Source organism: Trichosurus vulpecula, chromosome 6 (assembly GCF_011100635.1).
Source record: "Trichosurus vulpecula isolate mTriVul1 chromosome 6, mTriVul1.pri, whole genome shotgun sequence".
Taxonomy (NCBI): Eukaryota; Metazoa; Chordata; class Mammalia; order Diprotodontia; family Phalangeridae; genus Trichosurus; species Trichosurus vulpecula.
This window is the reverse complement of record NC_050578.1, coordinates 266,523,944-266,540,131: the sequence shown is the minus strand read 5'-3', so window position 1 is coordinate 266,540,131 and position 16,188 is coordinate 266,523,944. Positions and strand designations below refer to the sequence as shown.

At 41.6% G+C, this 16,188-nt stretch overlaps 1 protein-coding gene across 3 annotated transcripts; it reads right to left on the bottom strand.

Moving 5' to 3' along the window:
* Positions 1–299: 299 nt before the first annotated feature.
* On the bottom strand, positions 300–11,204 carry LOC118853002 (glycine N-acyltransferase-like). Of its 3 annotated transcripts, none has more exons than XM_036762789.1 (6): positions 11,095–11,204; positions 10,753–10,852; positions 6,750–6,857; positions 6,457–6,583; positions 5,357–5,528; positions 300–905 (listed from the first exon to the last, which is right to left on the bottom strand). In XM_036762789.1, the coding sequence occupies exons 2-6, from the start codon at positions 10,828–10,830 to the stop codon at positions 449–451; spliced, it is 942 nt and encodes a 313-aa protein (XP_036618684.1). In that variant the 5' UTR covers positions 10,831–10,852; positions 11,095–11,204; the 3' UTR covers positions 300–448. The 3 variants fall into 3 exon arrangements, with proteins under 3 accessions (XP_036618684.1, XP_036618681.1, XP_036618683.1); XM_036762786.1 differs by lacking the exon at positions 11,095–11,204 and adding an exon at positions 10,933–11,041; XM_036762788.1 differs by lacking the exon at positions 11,095–11,204 and adding an exon at positions 10,928–11,038.
* Between the last annotated feature and the right edge of the window lie 4,984 nt (positions 11,205–16,188).

Here is a 16,188-nt window from a genome sequence, read left to right as displayed (position 1 = left end):
CCTGGCCCTAGGCTGCCCGGGGAGGTGGGTAGCAGAACCAGGTTTAGAGTTCCAGCCATCTGACTCCAAAGGTGTCTCAGACCCTACCCTCTGGGTACCAGGGCAGGTAATTGCTGTTACCAACTTGGGATCATTTAAAACTGGAAGAGATGGGTATTCACTGTGACGTCTTAAGCCCCCTAGACACCGTTCCCCACCCCCTCCTTTATAGGTGCCCAGAACTTCTAAACCTCCTTTTAACAGAAAGACCAGGTGGGAGGGGGGTCAGGGAAGTGCCCAAGGAAAAAGAGAGCCAAGCGTCTTGTTATCATGGTAAGATTTATGCAAAGAAATCAATGTGTTGGCTTAAGTTTGATGCTCTACAGTGAGAGGCCTGTCGGTTAAAAATACGTAACACTCCATCCAAACACCTTCCCATATTCTCCTGGAGAAGGAGCCTGTGCCCTGCTCAGGAGGAGCCTGAGCCTCTGCTCTGGCTTTCACTCTCCTTGACAGCAGAGGCCCCAAGGGGCTCACAGTTCCACTGTAGCCAGCTGCAGGGTGCAATTATCTTTTTCATTTTCTCGCCTATCCGCTGCATGTCTTGATTGTCCCTAGCAACGTGGCAGTATATAGGATAGCCCAGTTTGTCCATATCCTGGATCTGCTGGTAGAGGATATGGGAGATCAGGCCCAACCTTCGATACTCAGGCAGGGTTCCTGCCATTCTCATTTCTCCAGTCTGGTCCATTAGGTCCCAGGACACTGGAGTCCCCTCTGGCCCCAGAATGCAGTAGCTGGGGAAGTGCTGGATGCAACGTTGGATGAACTTCAGGCTCTTCTGGTTTCCTCCAAAGCTCCAGAGGTTGTTCACTAATGAGGCATGCTCAACATCCAGCGAGGACATCTTAAACATCTCTCTGTTGCTGTTGAGGAAAAAGAGAAAATTAAACATCATTGACAGGTCGAGCACATTAGGCTGGTTGTTTACACCATAGCTACTGTATGAACCTAAGTGCAGAGCTCAGTTTAGGCACTTGCTAGTTGTGTGGCCTTGGACAAATCATTTGACCTCTCTGGGTCTTACTTTCCTCATCTGTTCCCTTGGGTGGGAAAACTGTAAATTAGGGAGTTTTTCCTTATATTTAGCTGAAATCATCCTCCTGCAACGTGTACCTGTTGGATTGAAATCTCTTCTAACTCTAGATCTAGGATCCTGGAGAATAGGTTGTGCCATGGGCCTGAAGGGTTTTCCCCCTCTCCCTCACCAACACCTTTCATTTTAAACCCCCAAGCTTTGTTCAAGGTGCAGATCAAGCGCACCTCAATTCCTAGAGAAGGTGGCAAGCTTGTGAAGTGGCCCCAAAAGTTTTGCTCATCTCCTCTTTCCTGGGGCATGTTTCTCTGTCTTCTGTATAACCCAATATTAGCAGAGCACATGGCCTCACTAGGCTGTTTTTGTTACCTTCAGCTTTCTTTCCTTCTCTGTCTCTTCCACATTCTTCTGGACTCCTTGCAATAGTTTAGATTTCTTTTCTGTCTCTCAAATCTGTTTTTTCCCCTCTTGAAGCACTTCCATTCTTCCTAGGAACCCTTCACTCTCCCTGACAAGTCATCAGTCAAGCACTATTACCTTTTCTTTTAGGCAGAAGAAAAACGTGTCTTTAATAGACATTTAGTTGTTACTTAGCACCGGCAGAAACAAACATAGTGAATTGTCAGGCCAGATGCTGAGTTCCCTCATCTAGAGACCTTGGGTTCTTGGATCAGTCATCTTCCCTGGGCTTCAATTTCCTCATCTGTAAGATGAGGGAGATGGACTCCTGTTTCAGCTCTCAGTTAGAATCCATAGCCCCTGAGGCCCCCTCCAATTCTGAAATTCTGTGATTCCTGTGGTTACCTGCAGCAGCAAAGTGCTTACTTTACCCTGCAGATCTATGGCTGAGGCTCTTGAGTATCTTTCACTCCTGCCTTTTCAGATGACTTCAGTTATTCTATTTCTATTAATGATTCAAGGCATAAAAAAACAACTCTTAGCTAAATGTCCCAGTGGATAGAGCATGTACCTCTATTTCCTTATCTGTAAAATGGGAGAGATAGTAGCACCTGCCTCTCAGGGTTATGGTGAAGATGGAATGAGATGATAATCCCTTCATAATAATAAACCTTAAAACATCCCGCCAATGCTAACTATCAGTAAAGCTTGGTGGTTCGGTGAAGTTTTCTGGTTTTGTTGTTGTCCAGTCGTCTTCAGTCACGTGCAACTCTTCATGAGACCTTTTGGGAGTTTTCTTGGCAAGGATACAGAGGGATTTGACATTTTCCTCTCCAGCTCATTTAACAAATGAGGAAACTAAGGCAAACAATGTTAAATGACTTGCCCAGGGTCGCACAGCTAGTAAGCGTCTGATGCCAGATTTGACCTCAGGTCTTCCCGACATTTATTCACTTTATCCTTTGTGCCACCTCACTGCTTTCTACAAAGCCTGGCTATTCTTATCTGCTAGAGAATCTTATGGAGTGGCATAATATATCAGAAAGAACACTAGCTTTTGAGTCACAGGCCTTGGGTTCAAGCCCTGACTCTCTTTTACTGCCTGTGTGACCTGGAGCAAGTCACTTAAGAGAATTTTCAAAACAGTAAATGAAAAGCTTTCACTAGAAGTCTCTAAATGGATGATTTGATGGAAATCTACCTTCCAGACACTCTGGCATCTTCCTTTTTCCTCCTCTCCTTCCATTTGCTAATATGGCATCAGATACTGGCTAATCTCATCTTCCTTGGGGGCATGGAGGTGAGTGAGTATGTGTGCCTGCATGCGTGTGTGTGTGTGTGTATGTGTGTGTGTGTGTGTGTTTTGCCATCTTCTATAGAATCCAGGCTTTGTAGAGAACAAGGTTTTATTGCACTGTTCCATCCTGGCATGGAAGTGACCTTCTGTCCTCCTAGAGAATAAACTCTAGCTAGTATTACCAAGCCATAAAGGTTTCTAGCCTGGGCTGAGTGATAGACCATGTATCTTTTGTACAAGCATCCAAAATTTGGAGTGGCTCAACCAATAGGGAATGAATTTTTTTAGGGGATCCATCAGCACAAAACCACCATCAGACCAAGAAGAGAAGGGTTGGAATATGTATCTATGGTAGAATGTTCCCATATTCCAACCAAACCACAGATCTTTGAAACACCCTTTTGTCAATTTCCTCTAACAGGGTACCCAGTCATTTTCCTTGAGTTTAGACATATGCGTGTTCGATGAAAAAGGGTGGGCTTTGCAAAGCATTTTGGTGCTTCTTAGGCCCAAGACCTCAGGAAATCTGGCTACAGATGCTGGTTCACAAGACCTCACTATTTATTTTAATAAGTACCCACTATTAGTAAGTGCTGGTTACAGAGAAAAGGAAGCTAACATAAGACACCCAGTCTTTGCCCTTCAGGAATGGAAGAGAGATAAAGCACCAACACAGACCACGATCTAAAGGTAGATGGGTCCTAATTCTACCAGCCCAGCCCTACTTTTCTCTCCTGAACTTTCGTATTATCGACTGTTATTTGGATGGTTTTAAGAACGCAGACTGAACATGTCCAAAACAGAATCATTATTTTTCCCTTCAAATCTATCCCTGTTCCAAATATCTCAATTCTAGAAGAGAATAAACATTCATATGGTGCAAGGTCCTATGGTAAAAGGTGCTTTTACAAATACTATCTTATTTGATCCTTATAACCACCCTGCACAGTAGGGGCCATTCTATTATTACCCCATTTTACAGTTGAGGAAACGGAGGCAGAGGTTAAATGACTTGGCCAGGGTCACACAGCTAACAAGTGTCTGATGTTGGGTGGGAACACAGGTCTTCCTAACTCCAGGCCCAGGGCTCTGTCATCTTAGTGTCCTGACTCCTCACTCTCCCTTGCCCCACATACTTAGTTACCAAACTGTCATTTCCACCTACACAATATCTCTCACATTTGTTTCTTCCACCCTATTCACATGACTACTCCCCTTGTTTAGGCCCCCCCCCTTGCCTCTCATCAGGGTTTTTCAACGGCCTCTTCATTGAACTCTCGCCTCAAGTCTTGATATTCTAAAATACTCTCCATTTTGCCAGAAAAGTATTTTCCTAAAGGGAAGCTATGACCATGTCACTTTCCTACTGAATAAACTCCAGTGACCTCTATCATCTGTAGAATCAACTATGAACTCTGTTGTGCATTTAAGAATAATACAATATATAATATATAATATATACATATAATATATAATATAAAATATAAATAAATAACTATGAACTCCGTTGGGCATTTAAGAATAATACAATATATAATATATATAATATATACATATAATATATAATATAAAATATAAATAAATAACTATGAACTCTGTTGGGCATTTAAGAATAATATAATATAAAATATAAATAAATAACTATGAACTCTGTTGGGCATTTAAGAATAATACAATATATAATATATATATATTATATACATATAATATAAAATATAAATAAATAACTATGAACTCTGTTGGGCATTTAAAGCCCTTCACAACCTTATCCCTACCTAATCTTTCTTTCCCGTCACAATTCTGTGGTCCAAAGAAATGGATCTTCTTACTGTATTTCCCTTCTATACAAAACACCCATGATTTGGTTGATCCTGGAACCAGCTCACTACCACTGCAGATTGACAAGTGTTCTACAACTCGTAGCTTCAGAGAGTTGTCTAGAGGCACTCAGAAGTTGATTCACTTGCCCAGGGTCAATGGTGACACTTGAACCTTCCTGATTCCAAGGTTGGCTCAATTCCTTATGCCATGCTGCCTCTTACTTCATACCAAATTACTATGTATAGCAGCATTTTCGAGCTTGAAATAGGCCTGGGTGATTCCACACCCTCCAACTACTTTCCTATGAAAGATAGTCTTTATAAGTAAATATACATGACAGTCTAGCTCCAATAGCAATGTGAATATCCAAGCAAAAAGTGAAGAAGAGAAGACAGACAATCAAATTCCAAGATTTGTTCCCTCAGAGTCTGGAGATTCTTACATTCACAACATAGTCATGTAATATCTGTAAGGTCAATAGGAGATGTCAGGGATCAGAAAACCCCAGAACAGTGAAGCTAATTTATAGCACTTATGGTGGCACAAGAATAGCAAAGGCCTGATTTCCCACTGCTTTGGTCTTTACCACACTAGAAGTCCTCACTTTAATCAGATGGGGAAGGGACTGTTCCACCTTTGAAATGGAAATCAGCAGGAAAACAGAATTTGACTTATAGAAATTCACGTTCTAGTCAGTTAGACTGCAACACATCTTCTGTAGAGTAAGAAGTACTTGTGCATGACTCAGATTTTAGACAACTTACAAATCTCTTTTTGGTTTCTCAGTCTTCAGTGATTTATCCACATTTTGCTGAGAAGGCGCATGTCTCCTCATTGTTTCAGAAATCAAATAGAGATATCGATTTGTTGCCTTGACCTGGACTGATTTTTCCTCTGCAACATTATTTATCACCTCGTTTAAGCCATACTGTAAACCTATAGGAGGAAAAAATGAAAACAAAATTCCGTTAGTTCCAAAATTCCACCATTCAGACACAGGGAAGAAACATTATCATCAGAATTAAAGCCTGAGCGAAAGACCAATGTATAATCTCACAAAGGGATCCTGGACATTTTGGAAAATGGAATTGGCTCCTGACCTTGGAGGTGAAGACATTCGACTAGGAAGAGTCACAGGATCTCAAAATCAGATGGAACGTCAGAGATTATCTCTTCACACTCATACATACCTGACAATCCTCTCTACACCATTCCCAACAATGGCCTCTCAGCCTTTGCTTCAAAGCCTGCAGGGATGGGATGCTGGTTATCTCTCACAGCAGCTCATTTCACTCTCAGACAGCTCTGATTCTTAGGGAATTTTCCCAGAGATTAGGCCTAAATTTGCCTCTTTGTAAGGATTGCCCATTGTTGTTAATTCTGTCCTGGGGCCAAGAGGAATAGAGCCCCTATTCCACGTGCCTGCCTTCCAAATACCTAAAGACAGCTTTCATATTCCACCACCACCTCCAAGTCCACACAAACTTTTTCTTCTTCAAGCTACATATCCTCGGTTCTCTCAACCAGTCCTTGTAAGAATGATTTCTCTTCTCTTCATATGCTCCATTTTGCCAATATCCTTCCAAGAATGTGGAGAACAGAACTGACCACAATACTTTAGATGTGGCGTGACCAGAGCAGGGTACATGGTTGTCATTACCTCCCTAGTGTTGGACATTAAGTCTTCCTTGATGGAGTCTAAGATCACTTTAGCCCTTATGGCAGCTATTTTGCCCTGTAGATTCATGCCAAGTTTGCAGCCTCTAGGAATTAGAAGATCTGATAGAGCCAAAAGGTAGCTGTGCTAAATGATGACTGGAGAAGAGTTTATTGACTGGCTAATGCAAATCCATGACATTCTTACCTTGAATCTGCAGATGCTGCTTCCAGTTGATGACATCTGAAGACTTGAGGATTTCCTGACAATTCTGGAGATCCTTGGAATAAACTTGGTAGGCATTGGTATAGGGATCTAAATCATCTGTCATGTCCTGAACAGGTTGGAAAAAAGGAAAGAAAGCCAGTGATCAGAATGTCGGAAGGGACTAGAGTAATGGGGAAAGTTGTTGACCAGGTAATACAAGCATTCTAGCTTTGCCACTGATGAAGTGAAAAGGGGTAAGCTCAGCCTCTATGGAGACAAAACAAGTGGTTTACCTGCTCTCGAGGTCGGACGATGACAGTTTTAAAATTTGGCCACCTGTCCACCAATGCCTCCAGCTTGAATGGATTCCCGTGGTTCATATGGAAGACGGTCCCATAAATCTGGAGAGGCAGCCCAAAGAAGACAGAGTGACAGTCAGTCCATTGGGCAAGGTGACAAAATCAGTAAATAAACATTTATTATATGACAGTCACTGTGCTAAGTTAGAGATATAAAGAAAGACAAAAGACAGTCCCTGCTCACAAGGAATTCACAATCTAATAGGGGAGGCGACATGCAACTAAGTACATACAAAGAAGCGATATACAGGATAAATGGGAGCTCGTTCATAAAGAGAAGACACTGGAATTAAGAAGAATCAGGGAAGGCTTCCAGTAAAAGATGAAATTTTAATTGGAACTTGAAGGAAACCAGGGAAGCCAGGAGGCAGAACTGAGGAGGAAGATGATTCCAGCCAAAGGGAGCAGCCTGTAAAAAAGCTTGAAGCCTGGCGATGGAGTCTGTTGTTTGAAGAACAAGGAGATCTCAGAGGACTTGGTGGGGGGAAAAGGGGAAGAAATGGGATTGATGGGGTATAAGGTATGAGAAGACTAAAGAAGGGTGTCAGGTTATCTGAAACTGGAGGTGATAAGAAGCCATTGGAGTTGACTGAGTAGAGGGTGACATGGTCACACTTACATTTAAGGGAGATCACCTTGATAACTGAGTGGAAAATTGCCTGGAGTGAGATGTGGGGCAGGCACATTCTCCAGGGGAGAATGAGTGAAAACACAGCAAGTGTTAGAAAGGTTAGAAAACTTTGCCACCAGGAGGGAGAAGTTCGGTGATTTTGCCCGAGGCATAGAGATACTAAATAGCTGAGCCCAAACTTGAACTGGGGTCTTTTGACTGAGTCTAATGCTCATTCCAGCACACAACCCATTTTGTATTGCGTTTTGTAGGTATGACCTACATTTGGGACAGCGGGCTGCGTTCTACTGAAAAGCATTCATGCCGGACACTGAATTGGATGAGACCTCAGAGCAAGGAGATCCCCATGTGAAAAGGAGGAAGCTCTGAGCTCAGAGTAGTGAAAGTCAGTGGTATCAGAACTTTAAAGTAGGAGAGGCAGTCCAACATTTGACACTGGTCCTTTAGGAATACCACCTCCACGGACACTCCAGGAGAGCAGGGGAGAAAGATAAGAATTGAATTCCTGAATCCACTTCAGTTCAATACACATTTATTAAGCACCTATTATATACAAGGCATTGAATGGAGCTTAATTGTCCTGAGGGGATAGTAACACCATCTCGCTTTTATATAAATTTATAGGCTACCATAGAGGGAAAGGCTTCAGTGGTCATCTTGTAGGTCATCACCCACGCTGGAGGCTGCCCAGGCTAGATTAAAATGTAAATGGAAAATATTGAAAAAGGTAAAACTACAATAGAACATAATGTTAATTTGGTTTTCTAAGCCAATCTGCTGCCCCCCCTCCCCCACCAAAAGATTTGATCCTTATTCATGGCTTAGTGGCTCCAATCTCTTCTTGAGTTAGAAATCATTGATCTAGCCCAACCTTTACTTGACTCAGTCAACCAACAAGCATTTATGAAGCACACATGAGGAGTGAATACAGATCAGAAGGGTCAAAACAAAACTCAAAACTTATTATACACATAAAAAGAAAAACAAGGTATCCATAATAAGAGACCTGCAGTTTCATGTACAATCCACATTTTCTTTTCAACTTGGAATATACAAAAATGTCCATTTTGTTTGGTGTTGGTTAAAGTCAGAATTTTTAAAAAATAAAAATAAAATGAGGAGACTGGAGTGGAAGATTGGTGAACCTGTTTTCAGCTATAACATCTGTGGTTTATGGTGCTATGATGATGTGCAAATGTAGCAGGTTATGTATGTGCGAAGGGGGGAACAGGAAAGGAAAAGAAAAGAAGGGAAGGGAAGGAAGGGAAGGGAATAAACATTTATTAAGCACTTACTGCATGCTAATCACTGTGCTACTAAGCACTCTTATAAATATTATCTCATTTCATCCTCACAACAAACTCTGTGAGATAAAGGCTGTTCTCTTATTATCCCCATTTGACAGTTGAGGAAACTGAGACAAATGGTGGTTAGATGATTCGGCCAGGGTGACACAGCTTGTAAGTGTCTAGGGTTTGATTTGAACTCAGGTCTTCCTGACTGGAAACCCAGCCCTCCGTGCACTGTGGCGCCACCTAATCGTGAGAAATTCCAAAGTGAGCACTTGGTCATAACTTTATTTGTCCAGGGTGGAGTGCTCTGGAAAAAAAATGATCCTTGGATCTTACTTCTTCTTTTGGATGGGGGAGGGTATAATTTCTACAGAGAGGGGACTGTTGCAGAGCCTGAGACAGGGCTAACCTGAGGCAAGGTTGGCAGGGATCCGGGATACAACAAACAAAAAGGACCAGCAAAGGAACACATTGTAATAGGATGTTTCAGATGTTAGAAAAGTCAGGGATTGTTAAGGATTTACTTTGCAGTAAGTTGCTAAGTTGAGTTGTATATAATTGGGGTTTCAAAGTCTCCAGTGGTCAGTCACATGCAGGAGGGCAGGATTTTCTAAACATGTCCAGGGCAACCTAATATTATGGATTGTCAGGCTTGGACGTAAGGAAGAACAGGGGTCAAACTCCATTTCCAACACAACATGGATGTCACTTAACCTCTCATAGTGCAAATAAGTACCTCTCTGAGCCTCAAGCAACCTCCTAAGACTTAGGACCAGGTGATAGAGAGGTTTCAATTATCCCCATATGGAGTTCTCATACTTCGACACCTCACCCCCCATTTTCTATTGCATATTATCAAAGGATCCTAGACCATAGAACTTGGATGGAGACCTACAGATCATCATAACTCAACCTACTCCTTTTACAGATAAGGAAACTGAAGTCCAGAAAGGTAGTAACTTTCCTAAGAATACATAGCTAGGAAATCATGGACCCTTGGTTCTCCTCCCAGGGTGTACAAATTCCTCCCTGGGTTCTTGCTTCTAAAAATGAACTGATTTGACAGCCCTTTGTACTGGAAACCATACTGAAATTGTGAGTTCAAACTCTGACTCTTCCAATTACTATCTCACAGGGGCGACAACATCTACACAGAACAGCAATTAAAGTTTAAAATGCACGAGGACTTTCAAAGGCTAATAACTGGCACTAAGACTTTTGGAACACCCTATATAAGCATATCCATGATATATACACCATGAATACACCGTGGTTTAGGGATGTAGGTCACGGGCAGCTGGGAGTTGGAGTTAGGAAAGGCCTCATGCAGGAATTCTTAGTTGGTTGTGTAGGTGTATGTGTGTGCTTGTGTCATGGCCCCCTGGGCAGTATCTAGTGATGTCTGTGGACCCCATCACAAGACCATGTTTTTAAATGCATAAAATACATAGGATTACAAAGGAAGCCAATAGTATCAAAATACAATTATCAAAATATTTTTAAACATAAGTTCAGAGAGCCCAGGTTAAGAACCCCTGATATAGATTGTCATGCTTGAGCTGAGTTTTGAAGGAAACAGAAGATTCCAAAAGGAAGAAGTTAAGAGGAAATAGATTCTGGGAATCAAGATAACTTGTGAAAAGGAATAGAGTTGGGAGATGGACTGTCACATGTGCAGGTCATAAGGTAGGTCAATATGACTGGAATGCCAAGTGTGTGGAATCAGTTGGCCAGTCAACAAGCACTTCTTGAGGGCTTACTATGCACTCAGCGCTGGAGAAGGGAAAGGTAAGTTTATATTTGATCCTAGAAACTACTAGAGGTTACTGAGTAGGGGGAAATGGCAACATGAAACCTGCATTTTAGGAAGGTTATTCTGTGGAGGAAGGCTAAGATAGAGGAGAACCTAGTACAGAAGGCTGTTGTGGTCGTCCACGGGAGAGGAGATGAGCCACTGAACCAAGACTGCATGAGTGGAGGGGAGGAAACATACAGGAATGATGCTCATGCTTACCTTTAAAGACTCAGGAATGTCCATCCTCAAGGCTCTCTCCAGAGTCTGCAGCATCTGGGGGCTACGGAGAAGGAACATCTTAGGCAGATGTTCAGTGTAGCTGTCAGAAGAATATCAAAAAGGGAAGAGATATAAAAAGAGAGCCACATGGATGTGCCCTGCCCCCCCCCTTTACCTTACTCAATGACATTCCAGCTGGAGTACGCCATGCCTGAAATGGCTCCCTTGTGCGTACTGGTGCCCCAGAGGGCTCTAAGCTGCCACCACATCTCTCTGTTGGCCAGTGTCCTAAACTCAGGGCCTCATCTGAAAGAACATAATGTCTCCTTTGCTCCAACCCACCTGTTCCTGTTGCTGCCACTGCCCAACCTTAGTATAACAGACTCCAACGCATTTAAAAAGGATTTTGCTAGGAAACCAGAAAGGGGAGCAGCTGTTGGGTAACTGGAGGAGGGATTGGGGAGGAGATAGTCACAAGTTAACAGTTAACAGTTTGAAAGATTATTCCCGGCCTTTGGCCAGCTCCAAGACCCTGACTAGCTGCCTTAGCTTCATCTTCCTATTAAATTATGCTTCTCAGTTTGCCTTTGGTCCCAGCCCCAGAGGTCATGGAATAGGCTGGACCACTACCTTTCACCATCTTGTAGAATATATTTAATAATAATAATAATAATAATAATAATAATAATGATACCTGACCTTTGTATAGCATTTTATGGATCACAAAGCCCTTGACATAAATTGTCTCATTTGATATTCATATCTAACCTATGAGGTGAGGGCTGAGGCTAGCTTTGTCTCCATTTTATAGACTATAGTTTGTAAGTCTAGAACTGAAAGGAAACTTCAGAGGCCATCTAGTCCAATGCCCCCAATTTACAGAGAAGGAAACTGAGGCCTGGGGGATTAAGTGACTTATCCAAGGTCATACAAGCTCTAGAGGTAGAATTTGAACCCAGTCCTCTGATTCCAGAACCAGTGCTCTTCCAATGTATCATATGCTCTCCCTTGTTCAATGTTCACCTTAATGAGGCCAGTGCCACAGCTATCATTGTACTCATTTTACAAACAGGTAAACTGAGGCCAAATAAATAAAGTCCCAGTGCTAGCAACTGGCAGAAGTCCAGCTCTCTCTCCTCCTTCCCCCTGAAAAGAGCTGATAGCACACTTGCCCTAATTAACTCCCAATCTCAAAGAAAGGAATCATTGTTCCTATTGGATTGTTTGGCTAAGCATCTCCCCTCACAACACCTCTCCAGTGAGTCAACAAGATTTATTAAATGAGCACTGTGTGCAGGGCACGATGCTAAGGGCTGTGGTTACAAAGGAATGCAAAACCACAAAACCAACTGCTGCCCTTTGGGAGCTCACCACCGATGAGGAGATCATAGGTGTGATAAAAAAGCCCATGCAATGTCCATAGAGAGCAGGCTCAAGTGGCTGGGGGCCCAGGAACAGCCTCCTGCTCAACCGAGGTGTGTCCCCAAAACTATAAGGGACAATAACCACAAGGGCCCAAATTGTCCAACTATGGGCGTTATCCAGCATATTCTCTCACCAGTCATTGGACAGGACTTCCCCACAGCATCTGGGGATGACAGGTTCACCCATGAAGTCTACAGGCAGAAAGATTATCCGGGAGAGGTGACACTGAGTAAGCATCTCACAAGACCCAGGAACACTGAGCACTCAGCACTTCTGCGGTTCATTAGAGTTTGCAAATAACTGCATACACTGCAGCCCTGAGGCATAAAGAGCTGAAACTTAGAAAGAAAACGAGGCCTACTCCCCAGCTCTAATAGCTGGTGAGTAATGCAGAGGGGTCTTCTGACCAATAGCCCTATAATTTCTACACTCTGCTCCCCACTCTATTAAATCAGGACAGGTAGGAAGTACAGTGGGTAGAGGGCCAGGCCTGATGTCAGCCAGACTCATTCATCTTCCTGACTTCAAACCTGGCCTCAGGCACTCACTAGCTGTATCAGTAGCAGGAGGGTGGTCCTGGTGATCCTGGTCCCTTAAAAAGTCACTTGAGTCTTTCTCCAGAACATGATCTTCTTTCTGCTCTGTTTGGATCTTGTGTATGTCTTTTTTATTCCATCTATTGTCTCCCCATTAGTGGTGAGCTCCATACTACCTGGGCAAGTCACTTAACCCTATTTACCTCAGTTTTCTCATCTGAAAAATGTGCTAAAGAAGGCCATGGCAAACCCGTACTTTTGCCAAGAAAACTCCAAGTGGGGTCATGAACAGTCAGACACGACTGAACACCAACAATAGTTACTGGATTATGTAATAATATATTAAAATAATTTGCTGAAAGTAATCTTGGAGAAATTGTAGAGGTGAGAGGTGGTGCAAGATTAAAAGATGGGACCAATATCCCTGATTTTCATAAGGGAGGAGAAGGTGGATTGATTAGTCATGATTTACCTATTTTCCAAGTGGTTTTTTTTGCATTTCTGTCTTCTCCTTCCACTGTATCAAATAATCAAATCAAATCCACTGACTTTTAGTGTCTAGCCTAGAAGTATCCTCTTAAGAATCATCCCTAGGCTGTGTATCATAGCTATACTGAGGACCTCCCACTCCCTTAAGTAGTATTCCCCAGGTTCACCTACCAGTGACCCCAGGAGGGAAGCCCTCTTTTTAACTCTGTCCCTCCCCTGAATAGATTTCTTGGCTCCAAGTGCATTTTCCTACCAGAATAGTCCAAGCGCTCAAAGTACTACCATAAATGTCTTCCAAGTATCATCTCACTTGATCCTCAAAATAACCCTACAGGGTGGGTGCAATTCTTATTCCCATTTTTTCAGATGATAAAACTGAGACTCAGAGAGGTTAAGTGACTCGATCAATAAATGCATTATTACCTCAATGGGTTACAATGGGATCCTAGGGTACCCTTTCACTCCCATGTGGAAAACCTAAATGCAAACTATATTCTGAGACTTTTTACAATAAAGTCAGAATATATGCTTAATGAGCCAAAGGCATATATGATTTTTTGGGTAACCCCCAGGATTGAACTTGGTCTATGTGATCCCATATCCTGGGACACTAGACTACCAGGTTTCACCTTTCTCTGGAGCCAACTTTGTTTTTGTGGCCAAGACAGATGAACTTAAAAATTCTACTCTTTATCTGATTGAGATCTGCTGATTATAGGCTTATGTTGTTTTATCCCCACTCAGTGGAAAGATGCTAGAGAGAACAAAACCCTTGCTGAGAAAACAACCTAAGTGGAAAATAGTTGAGCCTGTATGATTATAGGAATTAGGAATAGAGGGAGGGAGAAGATTTTACAGAAAGCATGAAATGTCTCTTTTTGAAATTTAGTTCTCAGCAGGATCCTGCAAGAATATTGGTTGGGCAGTTTTTCTTCCTAAAAATCGAAGTGGACCCAGAAGTTTCTGTACTGTTTGCCTTTTGCCAAGTGGTCACATGTCAATGCTCAGGTTTAATAATCATGAGGGGTGGGTGGTTTGATTCAGCAATAGTCCTGAACTCAGGGCAGAAACAAGTTGGACTCTTGGATCCTTGACCTCTACACAGAGATCATATGACTGTTGGTCTGATCTTTAATTGATTATCACAGAAAGAGAGAACTAGGAGGGACCTTAGGGGACAACTCACAGAGCCCTTTATTTTAGACAGATGAACAAACTGAAGCCCAGAGAGGTTACATGACTTTCCATGGCCACCAAAATAGGCTGTTAATGATTCTCTGGTTTAATAAAGGCAGCTGTGGTGTATTTTAAAAGAGTACTGAAATCAGGAAACGTGGATTTGAAACCCAGATCTGCCACTTATGATCTCGGTGACCCAAAGCAAGCCAATGAGTCTCAGTATTTTTCCTTATCATTTTAAAATTAAGATGATGATGATGGTGGTGGTGATAACTATGCTACACAATGTGCCTGATTGTTTTGAAGATGAATTAAATAATGCATATAATGAGCTATATAAATGTCAACTTTTAAAAAAATTATATCTTCCCAATATGAAACCTACTGGGCTTCCTTTTCTCCGTATTCTTCTTGTTGGCTAAATCCTTCTGGGAAAAAAAATAGCATCATGTCTTTTATTTTGAAACAAGAGTCAATTTTTTGGATATCTTCTTCCTCTCTGCTTTCCAACAACCTACCAGATAAAGAGTCCTCTTCTCTCACAAAGAAAAATTATTCAGCAAAGCCTATTAATGCAATGACTCTGTTTGACAGTGCACACACTGCTGTCATCCTCCACATCTCTTACTGAAAGGACAATTGAATTTCTTGATCTTTTCCCCGGAGCCAAGACTGGTTGCTCCATGTTCTGTTTTGCTCTAACTTTCATTGCATAAATTCTAATTAGGTCATCATATATTTTACATCACCCACATTCCAAGTGCTCAGGAAAACTTACTTAGAGAGAAAATGACCACTATAAAATAATTGCAAAATTTGCACCACTATGTATCACAAAGGATCAAGAAGCAGAAAAACTATCAAAGAATTATATAAGACCCTCAACATTAAATCCACATACACGTTCATACACAATGACTTAAGTGTAAAACTGAGAACAAGTGAAGATGGCAAAAAAATATATTTTCCTCAAAGACATGCTCATGATACAGAGGTCTAGGACTTCTGTATATTCTATACATCATGGGCATTGTCTTTGAGAAACAAATTAGTAGCTGCTGACATGGTGAATATTGAATAGCCTTAGAAAGATGACATTTTAACAGATAAGAAATGACTTGCTGATGTGAGAACCATTCTTGAATTGGCTGGCTATGTACAGTCAGATTACCAATTTACTAGAGCGAAGATAAAAATTTGTATGAAATTAAGGGAAAAGATAAGAAGAGATAGCATTCTATTGAAATAAGGCAGTGAGAATGAAAAATGAATAATGGATGGAAGAAATGCTAGAGACACAGAAGTTTAACTGATGGAAATCAATTGTTATAACGAGGAGACCAAGAGAACCTAAAAAGCATTTCAGGTAGCAAACATGCTTTACTTGCCAAGAGGAGAGAGATAGCAGCCAAAGAGCATATCATTTTAGAATATAAACTCATTTTATAAAATCTTATAGCAGATGCTGGAAGATTATGAGTGGTATTCCCTTTTAAAGCAAGTGGAAGCAATAAGGGATGAAACCAGTTTAAATAAAATCCTAATGACAGGCCTAACCAAACAAAATCATCCTCAGGACATTTAAAGATGAAAATAGGACAGCAAAAAAAAAAAACAGAACAAAAGAAATTTGGAAATTTTTTGTAAAAATAACAAACTTTTACCACCAAGAACAAGAAATCTATCATACTTGGGATACATTATTGGATATGATTAGAAATGAAGTGGAAATAATGCAAAAATGAAGGTGAGTTCAAATCTGGCTTCAGACATTTTCTAGCTGTGTGACCCTGGGCAAGTCACTTCA

Coding starts and splice junctions, on each gene's coding strand:
- LOC118853002 (XM_036762786.1), bottom strand. CDS start 11,021: ATGTGGTGGCAGCTTAGAGCCCTCTGGGGCACCAGTACGCACAAGGGA. Junction 5,529..6,456: donor GCAGCATCTGCAGATTCAAG/GTAAGAATGTCA, acceptor TTCCTCCTATAG/GTTTACAGTATGGCTTAAAC. Junction 906..5,356: donor GAGAAACCAAAAAGAGATTT/GTAAGTTGTCTA, acceptor TTTCCTCAACAG/CAACAGAGAGATGTTTAAGA.